At 34.6% G+C, this 16,982-nt stretch overlaps 1 protein-coding gene across 1 annotated transcript in view; it reads left to right on the top strand.

Moving 5' to 3' along the window:
• Window positions 1–7,169: 7,169 nt before the first annotated feature.
• Window positions 7,170–16,982, top strand: part of LOC107661953 (stromal interaction molecule 2-like) — a 45,855-nt gene continuing 36,042 nt past the window's right edge. The window contains exon 1 of the mRNA XM_016451773.1: window positions 7,170–8,347. Within this exon, the coding sequence (XP_016307259.1) occupies window positions 8,209–8,347 (139 nt within the window). The 5' untranslated portion in view covers window positions 7,170–8,208. The remainder of the gene's footprint in view (window positions 8,348–16,982) is intronic.

The raw sequence follows: 16,982 nt of genomic DNA, 5'->3' as shown, positions 1-16,982 counted from the left end.
GAAGATACATTGATGTGTAAAGACACGAAACGATCGGTCTGTGCAAGAAACTGAACAGTATTTATATCGTTTTTTTTAACCTCTGATGCACTGCAATGTCTGAACTGTCCTGAGCGCGTCCTGAGAGCGTCCTCGACAGCCGGCGCGTGACGTGTCTTCTTCTTCTTCTTCTTGTTTTACGGCGGATCGCAGACTTATAAGTGCATTACCGCCACCTATCTCTCAAATGGATCATTGACTCTCTATCTACAATAAGGAGTGTCAATGGTCCACTTGAGAGATAGGTGGCGGTATTGCACTTATTTGAAACAAAAAATATAATTATTGAAGAATGTTGGTAATCACAGAGTTTTGGTTACCATTGACTTTCAAATGGATAAATTGAAGTCCCACACTGCTTTTTCCTTTTCCACAGAGAAATGCATTCAATTGCAGGAGTACAGTTAATTGCAGACGCCCTGCTTCAGGTTGGGTTGACTAAGATTTCCAGGGAATTGTTTGAACTGCAATAGTAATGGAACAAAATAATTTATAAATTATATGCTGTCATTTATTTTTTATGATCTTAAACATACTTGTATAGATATACATACAGTAATCTTATTTTAGAATGTTATGAATATGTTGATGCCGTATTATCATTGCAAACCTAATAGAATACTGTATGTAACTCAGTGTTGTTATTGTTAACTAAAACTATTGAAAGTCATTTTCGTTAACCGAATAAAATAAAACTATATATAAGATGAAAAGCCTAAACTCAAATTAAAATTAGAAATGTTGCCTTGGCAGCTAACTAAAATTAAGTCTAAGTTGAAGTACTAAAACGGAAATCAATTAAAGCTAAATAGAAATTAAAATAAAAACTACAAAATCGTGTAACAAATTTAGCAAATCTTTAAAATTAAAATGAAATCTGAAATATATAATAAAAGCTAATACCAAAAAAAAAAATATATATATTATATAAATAATTTTAATATAACACTGGTTACTCTTATATAATATAATGCCTTAGAAATGCATATCAGCCACACAGTTAAATACCAGGACAGTTTAAAAAAATAAATACATAAATAAAATAAATTAATGCTCTGTTCCATGATAATGAGGTTCATTCTGTAGGATATTTGATATGTTAAAGAGATAGTTCACCCAAAAATGAAAATTCTGTCATTAATTACTCACCCTCATGTTGCTCATGTTCATCTTCGTAACACAAATTAAGATATTTTTGATGAAATCTGAGAGCTGTCTGACCCTGCATAGACGGCAACACAACTGTAATGTTCCCAAGTCCAGAGACGTACACTGTAAAAAATGATTGTGATTTAAACAGTAAAAGACTGTAAAAATGCTACAGTAAAATCCTGTTAACTGGTTAACAGTAAGTTTCCATACTATATTTGGTGAATAAATGTAATTACATTTAATGTAATTTTACAGTAAAATACTGTTAAAAATAGGGTTTTGGGAAGTGAAAAAGAAAAAGTCAATGTATACTTTACAGTGACAAACCGTAAATTGACACTCCCAGAATTCTCTGCATGACACTTCATATTTGATGTTTTTTTGTTGAAATAACATGTTTCTTCTTAGTTTTTTCTTATCAGTTGTGTAGGGTTTAATCTTACTAATGTTGTTAAATGAATGTTTATTCACCTACAGTAAAAACCTGTTAACTGGTTAACAGTAAGTTTCCATACTATATTCGGTGAATAAATGTAATTACATTTAATGTAATTTTACAGTAAAATACTGTTAAAAATAGGGTTTTGGGAAGTGAAAAAGAAAAAGTCAATGTATACTTTACAGTGACAAACCGTAAATTGACATTCCCAGAATTCCCTGTGTTACATTTCATGCAGATCTTCCTCTTCGCCACCTCCGTCTGAGAAGCCAGCGGTGTATTTGTCTGTTTTGGTGGCTGGATGTTCCAGTCCATTTTGATTTCATGTTGACTTTAAAGGGATAGTTCACCCAGAAATGAAAATTCTGTTTTTATCAAATTTACTCACCCTCATGTCATTCCAATGACATTTGTGTAACATTAGTATGTTTGTGTGACTTTCTGTCTTCTTTGAAACAAAAAATATAATTATTGAAGAATGTTGGTAATCACAGAGTTTTGGTTACCATTGACTTTCAAATGGATAAATTGAAGTCCCACACTGCTTTTTCCTTTTCCACAGAGAAATGCATTCAATTGCAGGAGTACAGTTAATTGCAGACGCCCTGCTTCAGGTTGGGTTGACTAAGATTTCCAGGGAATTGTTTGAACTGCAATAGTAATGGAACAAAATAATTTATAAATTATATGCTGTCATTTATTTTTTATGATCTTAAACATACTTGTATAGATATACATACAGTAATCTTATTTTAGAATGTTATGAATATGTTGATGCCGTATTATCATTGCAAACCTAATAGAATACTGTATGTAACTCAGTGTTGTTATTGTTAACTAAAACTATTGAAAGTCATTTTCGTTAACCGAATAAAATAAAACTATATATAAGATGAAAAGCCTAAACTCAAATTAAAATTAGAAATGTTGCCTTGGCAGCTAACTAAAATTAAGTCTAAGTTGAAGTACTAAAACGGAAATCAATTAAAGCTAAATAGAAATTAAAATAAAAACTACAAAATCGTGTAACAAATTTAGCAAATCTTTAAAATTAAAATGAAATCTGAAATATATAATAAAAGCTAATACCAAAAAAAAAAATATATATATTATATAAATAATTTTAATATAACACTGGTTACTCTTATATAATATAATGCCTTAGAAATGCATATCAGCCACACAGTTAAATACCAGGACAGTTTAAAAAAATAAATACATAAATAAAATAAATTAATGCTCTGTTCCATGATAATGAGGTTCATTCTGTAGGATATTTGATATGTTAAAGAGATAGTTCACCCAAAAATGAAAATTCTGTCATTAATTACTCACCCTCATGTTGCTCATGTTCATCTTCGTAACACAAATTAAGATATTTTTGATGAAATCTGAGAGCTGTCTGACCCTGCATAGACGGCAACACAACTGTAATGTTCCCAAGTCCAGAGACGTACACTGTAAAAAATGATTGTGATTTAAACAGTAAAAGACTGTAAAAATGCTACAGTAAAATCCTGTTAACTGGTTAACAGTAAGTTTCCATACTATATTTGGTGAATAAATGTAATTACATTTAATGTAATTTTACAGTAAAATACTGTTAAAAATAGGGTTTTGGGAAGTGAAAAAGAAAAAGTCAATGTATACTTTACAGTGACAAACCGTAAATTGACACTCCCAGAATTCTCTGCATGACACTTCATATTTGATGTTTTTTTGTTGAAATAACATGTTTCTTCTTAGTTTTTTCTTATCAGTTGTGTAGGGTTTAATCTTACTAATGTTGTTAAATGAATGTTTATTCACCGAATATAGTATGGAAACTTACTGTTAACCAGTTAACAGGTTTTTACTGTAGCATTTTTGCAGTCTTTTACTGTTTAAATCGCAATCATTTTTTACAGTGTACGTCTCTGGACTTGGGAACATTTCAGTTGCGTTGCTGTCTATGCAGGGTCAGACAGCTCTCAGATTTCATCAAAAATATATTAATTTGTGTTCCGAAGATGAACGAAGGTCTTACGGGTTTGAAACGACATGAGGGTGAGTAATTAATGACAGGATTTTCATTTTTGGGTGAACTAACCCTTTAATGGTAGAATTTGTACTGTAGTTGCAGTTTAAGTTTTAAAGATTCCCCGATAAGGTCTTGTAAGGATCTCATAGTGGAAGTCTTGAAATGATAATAGATGCCATCTTCAGTTAGGATACTCTGGTTAGCTCTTTGGCTTAGTGCCAGTGAATCTGGATGAGAACACTTATCAAACTATGAACATAAGTGTAATTTCCATGTATAACAGCAGCAGCACTGATGGAGATGCGTATTTGCCTTTCATATTTGCATAATGGCTGTTTTGTGTGACTTAATAAACTCAGATCTCATTACACTCCCTGAGATCACCTAAATGTTATTGATTGAGTTGAAAAGAGAAATGCAGGTAATTTTGAAGTCAAACACCAAATGAATTTTGTTCTTTTCTCAGTATCGTCTGTGTTTTGAGAACGGGGGCACTTTACACATCTCTGCATGTGCAATAATGTAACATGCAAATTGTAATTAATCAATGTTCATTATCTTTTGCTAAAAGATAGTGTTTTCTTTACACTAACATCACTTGTTTATGGGTTACGTCTGTTCTTGACAGTAGCTTTTATTTATTTAGAAGCAGTTTTCTGATGCAGAAATGCATGTGAAGAATTGCCTAAATTACATTTTAAACTACATTATTCTAATTCATTATATATACTAATTCATTATTCATTCAGTATAAACTGTATAATCTATGTATGTATAATCTATTCCATGTTGTTAAGGGCAAATGTTTCATTGCCCTACATTAATATGCATTACTAGATTTTGTTTCAACTACCATAAATATTTCAATAAATGTAATTATATAAAAGCTGTAGAGTCTAAACAGTAATTTCATGTTGTTAAGTACAATTATTGCATTACCCTACATTAATATGTATGACTAGATTTTGTTTCAACCTCCATAAATATTTCAGTAATTCTTTGTAACAGAATTTTTAATGATTCTATGTAATTGGATTTTAAATTTGTAAAAAAAAAGAAAAAAAAAAAGTACATGTGTAAAATGCACTGTATGTACATTTGTGTAAGATTTTAAATTTGCTATCAGACAAATAATGCATTAAGTTGCGTTTTAAGCTAAATACATTTTGAAGATATTTATGAAGATATAACTTGCCCTTGAGTTGATGAAGCATTAGTTCATTATGATTGCATTTATTTATTTATTTGTTGCTTTAAAATGGGAATAATATGATATACGGTAACAGGGTTATCATGCTAGTAAGCATTTTCCTTCTTTCTTTTTGTTTAACTAAACTAAAACAACTAAAATATAAAAAATATACCAAGATAGAAAGAAGAAATATAAAATGCAATGATTTATATATTTTGTTCTCTTCAAAAGGTTGAAGTTGGAAGCATATAATTTTTTTTCTTAATTTATGAAAAGTTTGCTTAAGCAATTCATTGTTAAATTCATTCTTACACATTTATTTGAAGACAAATATGTCACCAGTTTAGCGGAATGACCCTTGTTTAGTAGAGGCTGTACAGTGCATTCAGGCCCATGAATTTCAGCATCATTCATGACCCTACAAGTTGACCCCAGCTTATAGCAAACTTCAGCAGCTCTTTGACATCTGCTCCATCTATCCGCCTGCCCCTCTCATTCCCTCTGTGCCTCATATCAAATTATGCCACTCGTCTGTTTTCTGTGCTGCTTTTCGCTCCCCATTGCCTTGCATTGGTCTCTCTGTACATCTGCCACCTGTTTACACAGCTTCCCACACCCTGTCCCGTTATTACCGGACTTTCAGTCACCATGGGAGCAGCGCACCCCTAGCGGTCCCTCACTGTACCATAGCATTGCTCCTCGCTGAAACATTTCTTTTGGACAGGCACTATCACATTTCCTCTGCCTCTCTCTTGGGCACCTTTATATATTTAGACCTCTGTAATAACTGCCCTCCTCTCCTGCTGATACAGTTGAAACCTATATGCAGGAAGTTAAGGGAGCTTGCTTTGAGAGAATTAAGTATTTATTGCAAATAATAATTGCATGCTAACACAACCTTAATTTCATCAATCTAAACATTTAAATAAAATAATAATATGAATACATTAGTACAATGATATATGAAAGCATTTAACTTTTTGCATGCACAATGTGTGCTAATTAAAATTGCACTCATTAAGCTTTTGTTAGTGTTTAGCTGATTTGTTCCAAATAGTATCAGTGGTTTTGCACTTTATAGTGACACCTATTGGCCTGGATGCATTAAGTGAGTTTACTTATTGCTCCCTTCACATCATATTTCTTTATTTTGTGTTTTGTTCCTTTTTCTGTATGTTATTTTCTGTCTCTCATAACACACATTCATATGATGAACATTCTTCTAATAAATCCTAAAAAATGTTGTGTGTTGTGGGTGGTTTGTGCTGTTACTTGACTGGGTTGTTGTGGTTTGTTTCATCATTCCAGCACTAATTGTTTAGACATTTAAATTTTTATTTTGTTTTCATTTGTATTGACTTGGTTTAGACAAGTCAATCGCACACATCCATCGCTATAGTCTACGATGTGAACTCTGGGTCTTATGGGATTTGGGGTTAGTAGCCTACAATTATTTTTTCTTGTTGTTGAAAGAAATTGATACTTCATGCAATAAATTGATGCATTGACATTTTAAATGTTACAAAAGATTTCTTTGTTTTTTTGTTACTTTTCTACATTTGAACTTTCTATTCATCAATCCTGAAGAAAAAACCCCTGCAAACTGTTTCAAGATGGATAATAAATGTTTCTTGAGCACCAAATCATATTCTGAAGGATCATGACACTGAAGACTAGACTAATGGCTGCTGAAAATTAAACCATTTTAAATCAAACCATGAAATACATATTTTTTAAATTGTAATAATAATTTACAATATTACTGTTATACTGTATCAAATAAATGCAGCCTTGGTGAGCATAAGATACATTTTACTGACCACCAGACTTTTGAATGGTAGCGTATAATGTTCGCTTTGCTTTTATATACATGTAATTTTATGTAAAGTGTTGAAAAGTGAATGTATTATTGGTTTCTGGCCATTTGTATGCTGGTCATGTGATTTCAACATGGCGGAGTTCCTGAGGGGGCGACCTGCTCCATGTGGGGAAAAAAAGCGCTTTTTATGGAAGACTCATATGCCTGGATTCTTCATCCCATGCGTAAAAAAAAAAAAAAAAAAAATCACTTTTAATACTAAATCGTATGCACATCATTTTATGTAAGCGTGATAATAAATAAATAATAAATAAATAAATAAATATTCATAATCATACTCCAGATGAACAAGAAAACACCCATTATCTGCCTGCCTGCTTTCAACCGCGGTCTGCGTTTTCAAAGCTCACGTCTCTCGCGCTGTCAGCCAATCGGATTATGCCATGTTGGGACCTTTCAGCCAATCGCAGCCCACAGCGAGGAGGAAAACTTGGATGATTCTCTGGGTGTACATTTTTGCGTGTCGCGATGGGAGAAATAAAAGTGGGAAGCGATGAACAATAGAGCTGGCTGTTTCCGGGAGGCGCCAGCATTCCCGAGCAACTTTCGTGCTCTTGTTGTGCATAGCGATAGTCAGCCAAGCACACAGCTCATTGTTGCCGCACACAGCCCATCCAGTTCACACTGGCAGCTGGTTTTGTGTCATAGGAGAGTTTTAGGCGAGATCACCGAAGAGGGAGAATCAAACTGCCGGAGTCCTGTTGTCAAATGATTTGCATAAGGACTTCCGCCTCCTGAATTTAGTTTCTGCATCAACTGGCAAAGGCAGTGGGCAGACCTGAGCCCTCATGTCAGGCGCAGTCATGCGGACTTGACATTTAAACTCGGTTAATATTTGGACATGAGCGGCACACGCGTGTATTTCGGATGGTCCCGGTGGATTTGGATTAAACGGCACACTGGGATCTGACACTGTCATTCTCAGAGGCGTTTACTATGCTGTATATCTGCCGGCTCTTGTGGTGGATATACCGTGACTATTTGCTGTTACTTCTAGTGTAGAACTGGAATATTGCATTGGACTCATTGTGGTATTCTGTAGCAGGAAAACGCGCGTTTTCATCTCCTCTCAAACTGGGGATTCCTCGTCTGTTTTCACATGTCTGTTTGGATCCTAAAGTAGGATACAGCCAGATCCTCCAACCCAGTCCAGGATCTGATGTCTACTTCAATGTGTCATATTAGAAGAGCTGACCATCTCTTTTGGATTGAGTTTTACCTCGCGATCTTCTTTTGATGTCTTGGACAGCTTGGATGCATGTTAGATCGTTTTTATTTTTAGCTTGGATTACTTCTTTTTTTTGGCTACGTTTTTACAGGTTGGATCTTCTCGTTTATTTCGGGTATTTAAACTCGGTGCTTTTTGTTTAACTACTGTTGAAATCACACGTTTCATTCTTTAGATTCGTTTTGCCGATCCACTGGGTGAAAATACTGTGTGATCTCTTGTTGATTTATTTATTGGTCGTTTAAAGCTTTTGCACACCATGACTTTCTTGTTCGGGGCAGCGGTTCTGTTGCTGCGCGGACTCGTCATCTCTGCGGTATTGGGCTTGGAGAGTTCATACACGAGCCATTTATCGAACCGAGTCACTCCAGATCCAGCAGCAGCTGTTGCTCCTACAGGTAAGACCTCTATATCCTAACAAACCACGAATCTGATCAACCTGCGTTATTCTCTTTAGTAACTCCAGATACTGTGATACTCGATTGTCAGTGCTGTTTTTGAGAATCTGATGCTTTGCCTGTATGAGGGACTGCTTATGAAAGTGATGAAGGTCAGGACTGTATTCACATGGAATCCCTGCTATTCCACCAATAAACACTTGGCACGAGAGAGCAGGAGGAACCCCCTCCATACAGCACTGTCATCAGGCAACACCTCCATAAAGGAGAAACCACCAGATGGGGTTTTCCATGGCCACTGGCTGATATAATGTCTTTGTAAATTGCTTAAATGAAACTGACACTCATTTTACACAATATTCACTGAAGAACTGAAACCGTATACATTAACCATGCTTTCTATGGCAAGCTATTTTGGCATTTATTCATTTAAAAAATATTTATGTTACTAGTGTTTTTCTTTTTCGTTTTTCAGTTACTAATTACTAATCCTGTCGTAAGTAGTATCTTTTTTAATTTTACTACTAACATATCCATTATTCTATCACTTACTCTAATAGTGACTAGTGTCTATCAAGTCTATCATTGGTAGGCTACTTTTTAGTCATTAGTCACAATCCCAACAGTGCCAGATAATCATTTCTCTCTTAAGGCTGTTTTTTTTTTTATTTTTTTAGTTTTACTAGCAACTACTCATTAGGTACTAACTAGCGTAAGGCTGCCCATTCAAACAGCATTTTTTTAGTGTCAACTTCCAATATTTGTATTGTAAAATTATAAAATATTTCTATCTTGGAAAATGTATTTGCATGATTATTTTAGGTATAAAAATATATTTGGCAACAACCATGAGAGATACATCCCTTTCATTGGCTGATGACAATACATTTTCAAATGTCCAAATATTGGCAGATTAATTGATGTGCCTGATATACCGTGTCTATCTGTACAAGGCTGTTCTTGTCACATGCAGGGCTGAGAATGTTGTTCCGAGCATTGTGATGAGGGTCGCTCAATAAGATCTTCTATAGTGTAGCCTACTCTTTAGCTTTTGAGGGCCCTTTGAATTTAAAGATGACTGTATTACTATGTGTTCAAATGGATGCATTTGATCCACAGAATGATAGCTTCTGGGACACTACTTTAAATCCATCTTTTAAATATCAAAAATAAATTGTGTTAAAAAATTGTACCATACTGGTAGTACATAATGCATAAACAAACAGGACTGATGCAGTCAGTCAGTCTATTCTGGTTCATAACCCCACAGCTGTTTTCCCAATATTAGTCATGCCTTTAATGACAGTGGATCGTTTCTGACGGCAGCAGTCTGGTCAGAGCATTTGCTGAGGACACAGGGTGAGATGACAGATTGCTGTCTGTACAGAGCTACAAACTGCTCATATGATGAATGTAATCCAGATCTGTGGTCATACAGGAATGCAGACTTAATCGGAAGGGTAAATAACCTGCATGCAATTGGTAATTGACTCATCAGAAATTAAAGCCCTCGGACAAATTGTTTCAGCTGTTGCCGTAGTTTAGTGCACTCTAATGGACACTTGATATGCATACTTAATTAAATACAGCAAGTGCACCACAGTTCCCAGCCTGCAACAAACCCCTTGAATTAAGGAAACCCTTAATTATAACTCTAAGTGCATTGCTCCTTGAGGTTTTCTTAACTCCGATTTTCAGGGTGTTGTTGCATTTACAATGATTTGAGCATTTACATAGTTTCAACGTTGTTCTTACCCTCTGGCATTTGTAATCACATTTCAGCCTCCAGCATGTGTAATAGTACAATTTAAACTGAAATTTATTTAACATTGACAACCCAGGCCCACTGGAAAAACATGCTTGTGGTGACATGACTGTGAAAAGATGTTAAGTTGCTTTTTGCAAGTTTCGTGACACTTTCAAATCGAAATGTTCAGTGAGTGGTGCTAAAAGCATGTTCAGTTTTGCCAAAAACAGATGAATGTGAATCTGGCAACATTTTAAGTTGTTTGTTACAGTTCGGAAGTGAAATGTCCAGTGAGTGGTGCTAAAAAGTTAATGCTGTATTGCAAAAATGACGTGCAACCTACACTAAAACCTATCCTAAACCCAACCAGTAGTGATAACAAAAGCAAATGTGAAATAAAGATGCATTTGCTGAAGCAACCATGCAGTTTTAATTTGCTTCTATGAACCGTTTTATTGTGACTCTTGTTTCACGGGACTCATACCCAAGTGCTCTGCATCACAAGTGCAATGCTGTGGCAGGTGAGCAATGGAGCTCTAGTAAAGCTGATTATGTGTATTAGTTTACAAATCATTCACAAAATTCATAAAGTGTTCTAGGCAAAACACTACTAAAGAATTTTGAGGTCATAATATAGTATTGTATAAGGAAGTCTTAATTGATATTCTGTTCCTGCAATCATAATTTATGTGGAAATGAATAACAGTTGTTGGTGTTTTACTGCCACTAGTGTTAATTTCAGCTGGAAAATGCATTAAATTGTTTGTATAGGTAAGTTTTTGGAGTTTTGTAATAATGTAGGTAGATGCATTATAGGTAATCTATGTGGATCGCTGACACAATAATTATTAAAGCCTACTTTGGGAGCCGATTACTATCAGCCTCCAAATGAGTCTCTACACAGAAACATGTTTATTATTAGGACACGGCAAATGAAAGGGCAGCGTTTTCAGTATTGTTCTTCAGTCACTGATGAGTTTAGTTAAAGGGAATGTTCACCCAAAAATGAAAATCAAGTTGTTTTTTGGAAAAAAATACCACGGAAGTCAATGGCTGCTGTCAGCTGTTTGGTTTCCAACATTCCTCAAAAATATATATATTTTTGTAAGAAACTCGTACAGGATTGGAAGAAGTGAAGGATAATAAATGATGACAGAATTTTCATTTTTGAGTGAACTGTCCTTTTGACTATAAGTTAAATATTTTCAGTGAATGTGTTGTATGAGTTTTGTAGCATAAGGCTTTAAACCTAACTAAATATATAATTAAATATTTGTTTGGCAAGAATTCTGCCCATTTTCAGACTGATAAGCAGGGAGGTGGCAGAGCAAGTATTCAGATGCTGGCACATAGCATCTGTGTTGGCATGCATACTAGTGAATTGTGCTTTACTTATTAATTTATTGTATATGTGCAAGCATCAGTGAATAACAAATTAAATAAAAGCTGTTAAACCTGAGCAGCAGGCCGTGCCACCTGCAGGAAAAGGTGTAGTCCAACTATAGGCAGATAAAACTGCTGAGTGACAAATTAAGTGCTTGTCTTAAAATGTATTTACGCAGGCTGCTTTAAACTGTTGTGTGTGTACTTTATTGAGTTCCCACTATATCAGTATGGGTGCAGTCATCATGAGATACAACTAGGGCTGCCACTAATGACTATTTTTATTTCGATTAATCTATAGACTAATTTATCGATTAATCTAAACGATTAATCTCCCACAAAAAAAATCAACAATTTTACTTAAGAATATTTTATTAAACTATATTTCATTAAACCAAATGAAATCCAAAAGTAAAAAAGTAAAGTGCAACATAGAGTGCAAGAAGCAAGTGTCCATCTCATAGTCCAAATCACTGAAATCAAAGTTCAGTATTATAGTGTAAGAGAATGACAACATATCCATGTGTTCTAGTCTACTAATAATAAATTAGATAGGCTTTTTGATTAATACAATTTAATTTAACCATTAAAACAGAGTATAGAAAAATGAAAATGGAAAAAAATGAATTTTGAAATAAAATGGATTTCATAGTGCCCTATAATTATAATTATTTTTTTTTGTGGTAATAAAAATAGATGTAAGTGAACAATAGCCTTTAAAATTACTTAAAATACATATATAATAGCAATGAGGCAATAATAATTAGTTCAAATAAAGTATCAAAAACAAGAAATCATATGGTTTTATTGAACAAAATTGATCAAATACATAATGTATTATAAACAATAGAGCTAATGTACATTACGCATTACAACAAAAGCCTGCAGAGGGCGCCAATGACCTGACGATTGTTTTTACACATTGCTGTGCGATCTAATCCTTGTTTAATATTGACCAAGCACCATTTCATTCAAATGTCCACGTAATCTTTAATATTTGGCCATTTCTTTAGGAAATAAATGCTATAGCCACTGTAATTAAATTAATATGTGGACATCAAAACGTGTAAAATCAGAGTGAGGGTTTGAGCTTTTATTTTGAAACCGCGATGTATTCTCCTGTGTTTGCGTAGATTTATAAATGATTTACCTTACAAATCTGATGAAATGGCACATGTTGCGTTCCCAGATTAACGTTATAATAAACCCAAACTCACAACAACATGCAGAGATGGAGTTTGAGACGCTCCACACATGTAAATGATAACTGTTCCTGTGGAACTACTGTGAACAAAGCCGCTGTGTGACACATGTACTTAACCTAAACGCATGTAAATAATTAAAGCGCTTAAAATGTATTAGAACTGCATCGCATATAATTATTAAATAAAATCGTAACGTTTGTGAATTCACAATTATGCTTAATTATGATTTTTAAATTGGTTTAATATATCATGCAGCCCTGGAAAACAGACTAATAATGTGTTTTATATATTCTCGTCTGTGAAATGCACCACTTCCGGTATTTTGCCGGTTAGTCGACGCGAGCAAAATGAAGTCGAGGATTTTTGAAAATCGAATAGTCAAATAAAATCGACGAATCGCGACAGCCTTAGATACAACCTATGAGGAATATTTGGATTCCATGTGCTTCTTTGTGGGACACAGGCAGGAGCTCTTAAAAAAAAAAAAAATCCAGCCTACACCCTATAAAACTAGCAGCTGTGGTTGCCAGAATTTTACTGTACAAAATACAGTGATGATGCTACAAGCATTATACCATTTACAAGCATTTGGTAACTATGTTTACAGTCCTTGTGTATGTAAATAATGTCAGTATACCTTCCTATTATAGCTATTAAAATCTGTTACTGTAAAATGTGCTGATAATGACACAGGTGGACAATGGAAGGCCACATGATGACTTAAAGGCCATCAAAATTGCCATTTAACATTGTTAGTCACGCAAAGACAAAACACCACCATTTTAACACACAAGACTGGAACGCACAACATTAACATAGAAAGCATAATAAAATATTTAGATAAAAAAAATGAAGACAAAAAATGTACACAAGTATAAACAAATGTGATGGTTTGTGCAGGTATGCAGGGAATGCCCCATAATTATAAGGTGATTACTGTGTTAAATGTGCATGTATTGCTTTGTTAAATAATATTTTCCTCTGTAAATTATGTTGTGATTCACACATTTCACAAAATTAGATCTTCAAGGTAGTCTTTTAAAATATTTGTTACTGTATATGATAAGGTAACTTGCAATGAATGTAAACATGTTTTATTGGAGCATTTTTACAGTTTTATTTTTAATTACTAATATTTTTGCATTGTATGTGAAGTTATGTTTGATTGTCATTGTTTATGATTTCAGTTTAAAATGCTAAATGAGAATTTGAGCTGTTTGATGCATGCGCATGTGTAGTTGTGTGGCAATTCCTCTGGTGTTGTTGTGCGTATGTGTGTGTGTGTATGCTGCCTGGGAGTTTGACTTTGAGCTCTTTGCGAGTCAAACAGTCCCGCCGGAGTTGACCCAACAACTCCCTTCCCATCCGGACTGTGGTCATCGGTTGCTTTGCAGGATGCCACTGATAATATGCATGTGTGTATGCAAGAAACAGTAAGAAAACTGTAAAATTTCAACAGAGATAGAAGAAAATATAGAAAGCACATAAGAAAAGGGACTTTAGTAGACCTTGCTTGTGTAGACCTTGCTTGTGTCCGGGTGTGAGTGGCATCTGTTAGGCTATTTGTTCAGTTAAGGGCTACCAATTGTAAGCACAGTAATGAAGGAATTTCCTGTAGCACAGATGACTATCATAACAAATGTCCTCTGAGTGAAAGGTTGATTGTTTTTGTGTCTGTCAGATAATTTGAATACACATCGTCTTAGAGGCTTAGATGGATTTGTTTATGTTTGTGTGCCTTTTTAGTCTCTGTCCCATGCTACATGATGAGAGAATGAACTGGTCACTCCAGGCCATGCTACGATATTTTAAATGAAATTTTTTTTTTTTGTACACTTTACCATTCTAAAATGTGTTGGTTACTCAGTTTCAAAAGTGTCTACATGTAATTTGCAATCAGCTTAAACTGTAAAAATCTCACTATCCTGGTTGAGATAAAGTCTATTGGAATAGAATTTTTTTTTTGTCCAAACAAGGTCATTATGATCTTGTGAGTGTTGAAATGCTCTTTATCGGTGTTGTTTAATCAGGACATTGATGACAACTGTCATGGTTCACCTAAAAATGAATCTCTTGTCACTTACTCACCCATAGAAGCTCTGATAAGGAGGGACGACTGAACTGTTTGTCCTGGCAAGAATACTGGTAACCGGACAGTGTTGGAGACCACTGACGTCCATTATATGGACAAAAAAGAAAACTTGAGACTAGGGGTGTGCGATATTGACAAAAAATAATATCTCGATATGTTCTGGGATTTTATCAATGACGATAATTAGACGATATTTTGCTGAGTGTGTTATTTTGCTGAAGTGGTATAAATATATAAATTTTCTGCCATCATGTCTTGAATTTGTGATCATTCTAAATGCATTTTAATAGACTGAATCATGCAGTGAAAGAAAACACACTAAATGCGCACACGCACTAGTCTAGACTAGACGCTCTGTAGGGATGTTTTGAATGGTTTTTGCAAAATACTCGATAATGTCAAATCGCACATCGTTAAAACAACAATTACGATATTATCGCAGACGATATATATCGCACACCCCTACTTGAGACATTTCTCAAAATATCTTCTTTTATGTTTCACAGAAGAAATAAAGTCATACAGGTTCGGGATGATATGAGGGTGAGTAAACGATGACAGAATTTCCTTTTTGGGTGAACTGTCCCTTTAAGAGTATGCTCAGTGAATGTGGTTCATTCCTTACTAATTCGTTCCCTATTTGCATTTTCAGAAAGATGACACACTATGACACTGTCAAAATAATTTCTCTCACTCTTTATCACCTCTCTATCTTCTTAAAAGGCTAAATCAGATAAGATGTTATCTAACAGATACAGTAAATACTATCTAACAGATATTTACTAAAAGGAACTTTGTTTCGTAACTTATGTTTTTTTATAGACTGAAAACAGCCCTTTCTTGTTTACCACATTTTTTGCAGTACACAGTTCCTAACATAAATCCCACAGTAGTGAGGTTATTTGAAAGTTGTCTGCAGTTTTAGGTTTGTTGAATAAGTTGGCAGAAGAAATAACCTTAGTGATATTCTTGTGAACATGGTTGTTCGCACATTTAATGCTGTTGTGTATTTCGATTGTTTGGCTTCTCAACAAACAAACCTCCTCTTAGAGGGACACACTGTCCTGGAAGTATGAGTCTGGGAATTGTGTTTTTCTGTGTTTGTTTTCTTTTCTCTTTCTAGACCGAGATATTATCATTACATAAGTCTGAAGTAGGAAGAAAGCATCGATGTCAAAGCTGCCTTTCACATATTATGTAGGCTGTTCAATTGTAGACAGACTTGTAATGCGACATTTTTGTAATTTCTTGTATTGGACTAGTGGGATTGACGTCAATATAACCAATGATTCAAATGAGACAGTCTCAGTGTGAATAAGATGTTGAAAACAGAAATGTTGAATAACAAAATTACAAGGGTATTGTATGTTCCTGTCTCTGTTGACTGGAGAACAGCAATAGAATTCATCTTTAGATGTTGCCACTGTATGTGTACTCCATGTCATAATGTTTATCATTCTCTAAATAGTGCCTTATCAGCACAGAAACTGCTTCTGAAGTGCACAGAGGCAGAATAAATGCATTTCCACAAATGCTGAAATAATGATATGACACAGAGGCATCATGCTCATTCAGACGTGACGGATCAGGATGTAAACATGGATCATCTTTCTCAATAAACAAAAGGTATAACACTAGACTGTCCAGACCTGAACCCACTTCAGCCAAGACTCAACCGGTGCATGATACCCGCTTTGTGACATAAATGACTCAAATCAAAATTTATACAAGGTGATATACAAAGTAGGGATGTCAATTTTCGATCATTTCCATGATCGATCGTCGTTTAAATTAAGCGAAATATATCTGGCTTAAATAATTAAGCTAACAGATTTAAAACAGAAGTGTGGCGCGGCGCTCCATAAACAAGATGACAACGCACATTCTGTTTGTTTGCTTTATTTTGCAAAAGCACAAATCTTGTTTTTATTGTGAGTGTGCAAAGATAAAAGTAAACACTTTTGGGGATTATATCTTACTCCAAAAATTTAGTTTTTTTTATGTTTCAGTTTTTCGATCGCGCCGGCACCTCGCCCGCACACACCTTAATAGTTTAACATTCAAATACATTGCGAATATGGAAACATTTGGATTTGTGCCGAATGATACGTGAGCAATAAGCTCCAACTACATCTAGCCAAACCCGCGCTCGCGCCGTCTCGTATGGACGCACGCATGCACTGTCACGATCTAATGCACTGTAAATGC

The sequence above is a fragment of the Sinocyclocheilus anshuiensis genome, unplaced genomic scaffold (assembly GCF_001515605.1).
Source record: "Sinocyclocheilus anshuiensis isolate Anshui unplaced genomic scaffold, SAMN03320099.WGS_v1.1 scaffold603, whole genome shotgun sequence".
Taxonomy (NCBI): domain Eukaryota; kingdom Metazoa; phylum Chordata; class Actinopteri; order Cypriniformes; family Cyprinidae; genus Sinocyclocheilus; species Sinocyclocheilus anshuiensis.
This window is presented reverse-complemented; position numbering and strand designations above follow the sequence as displayed.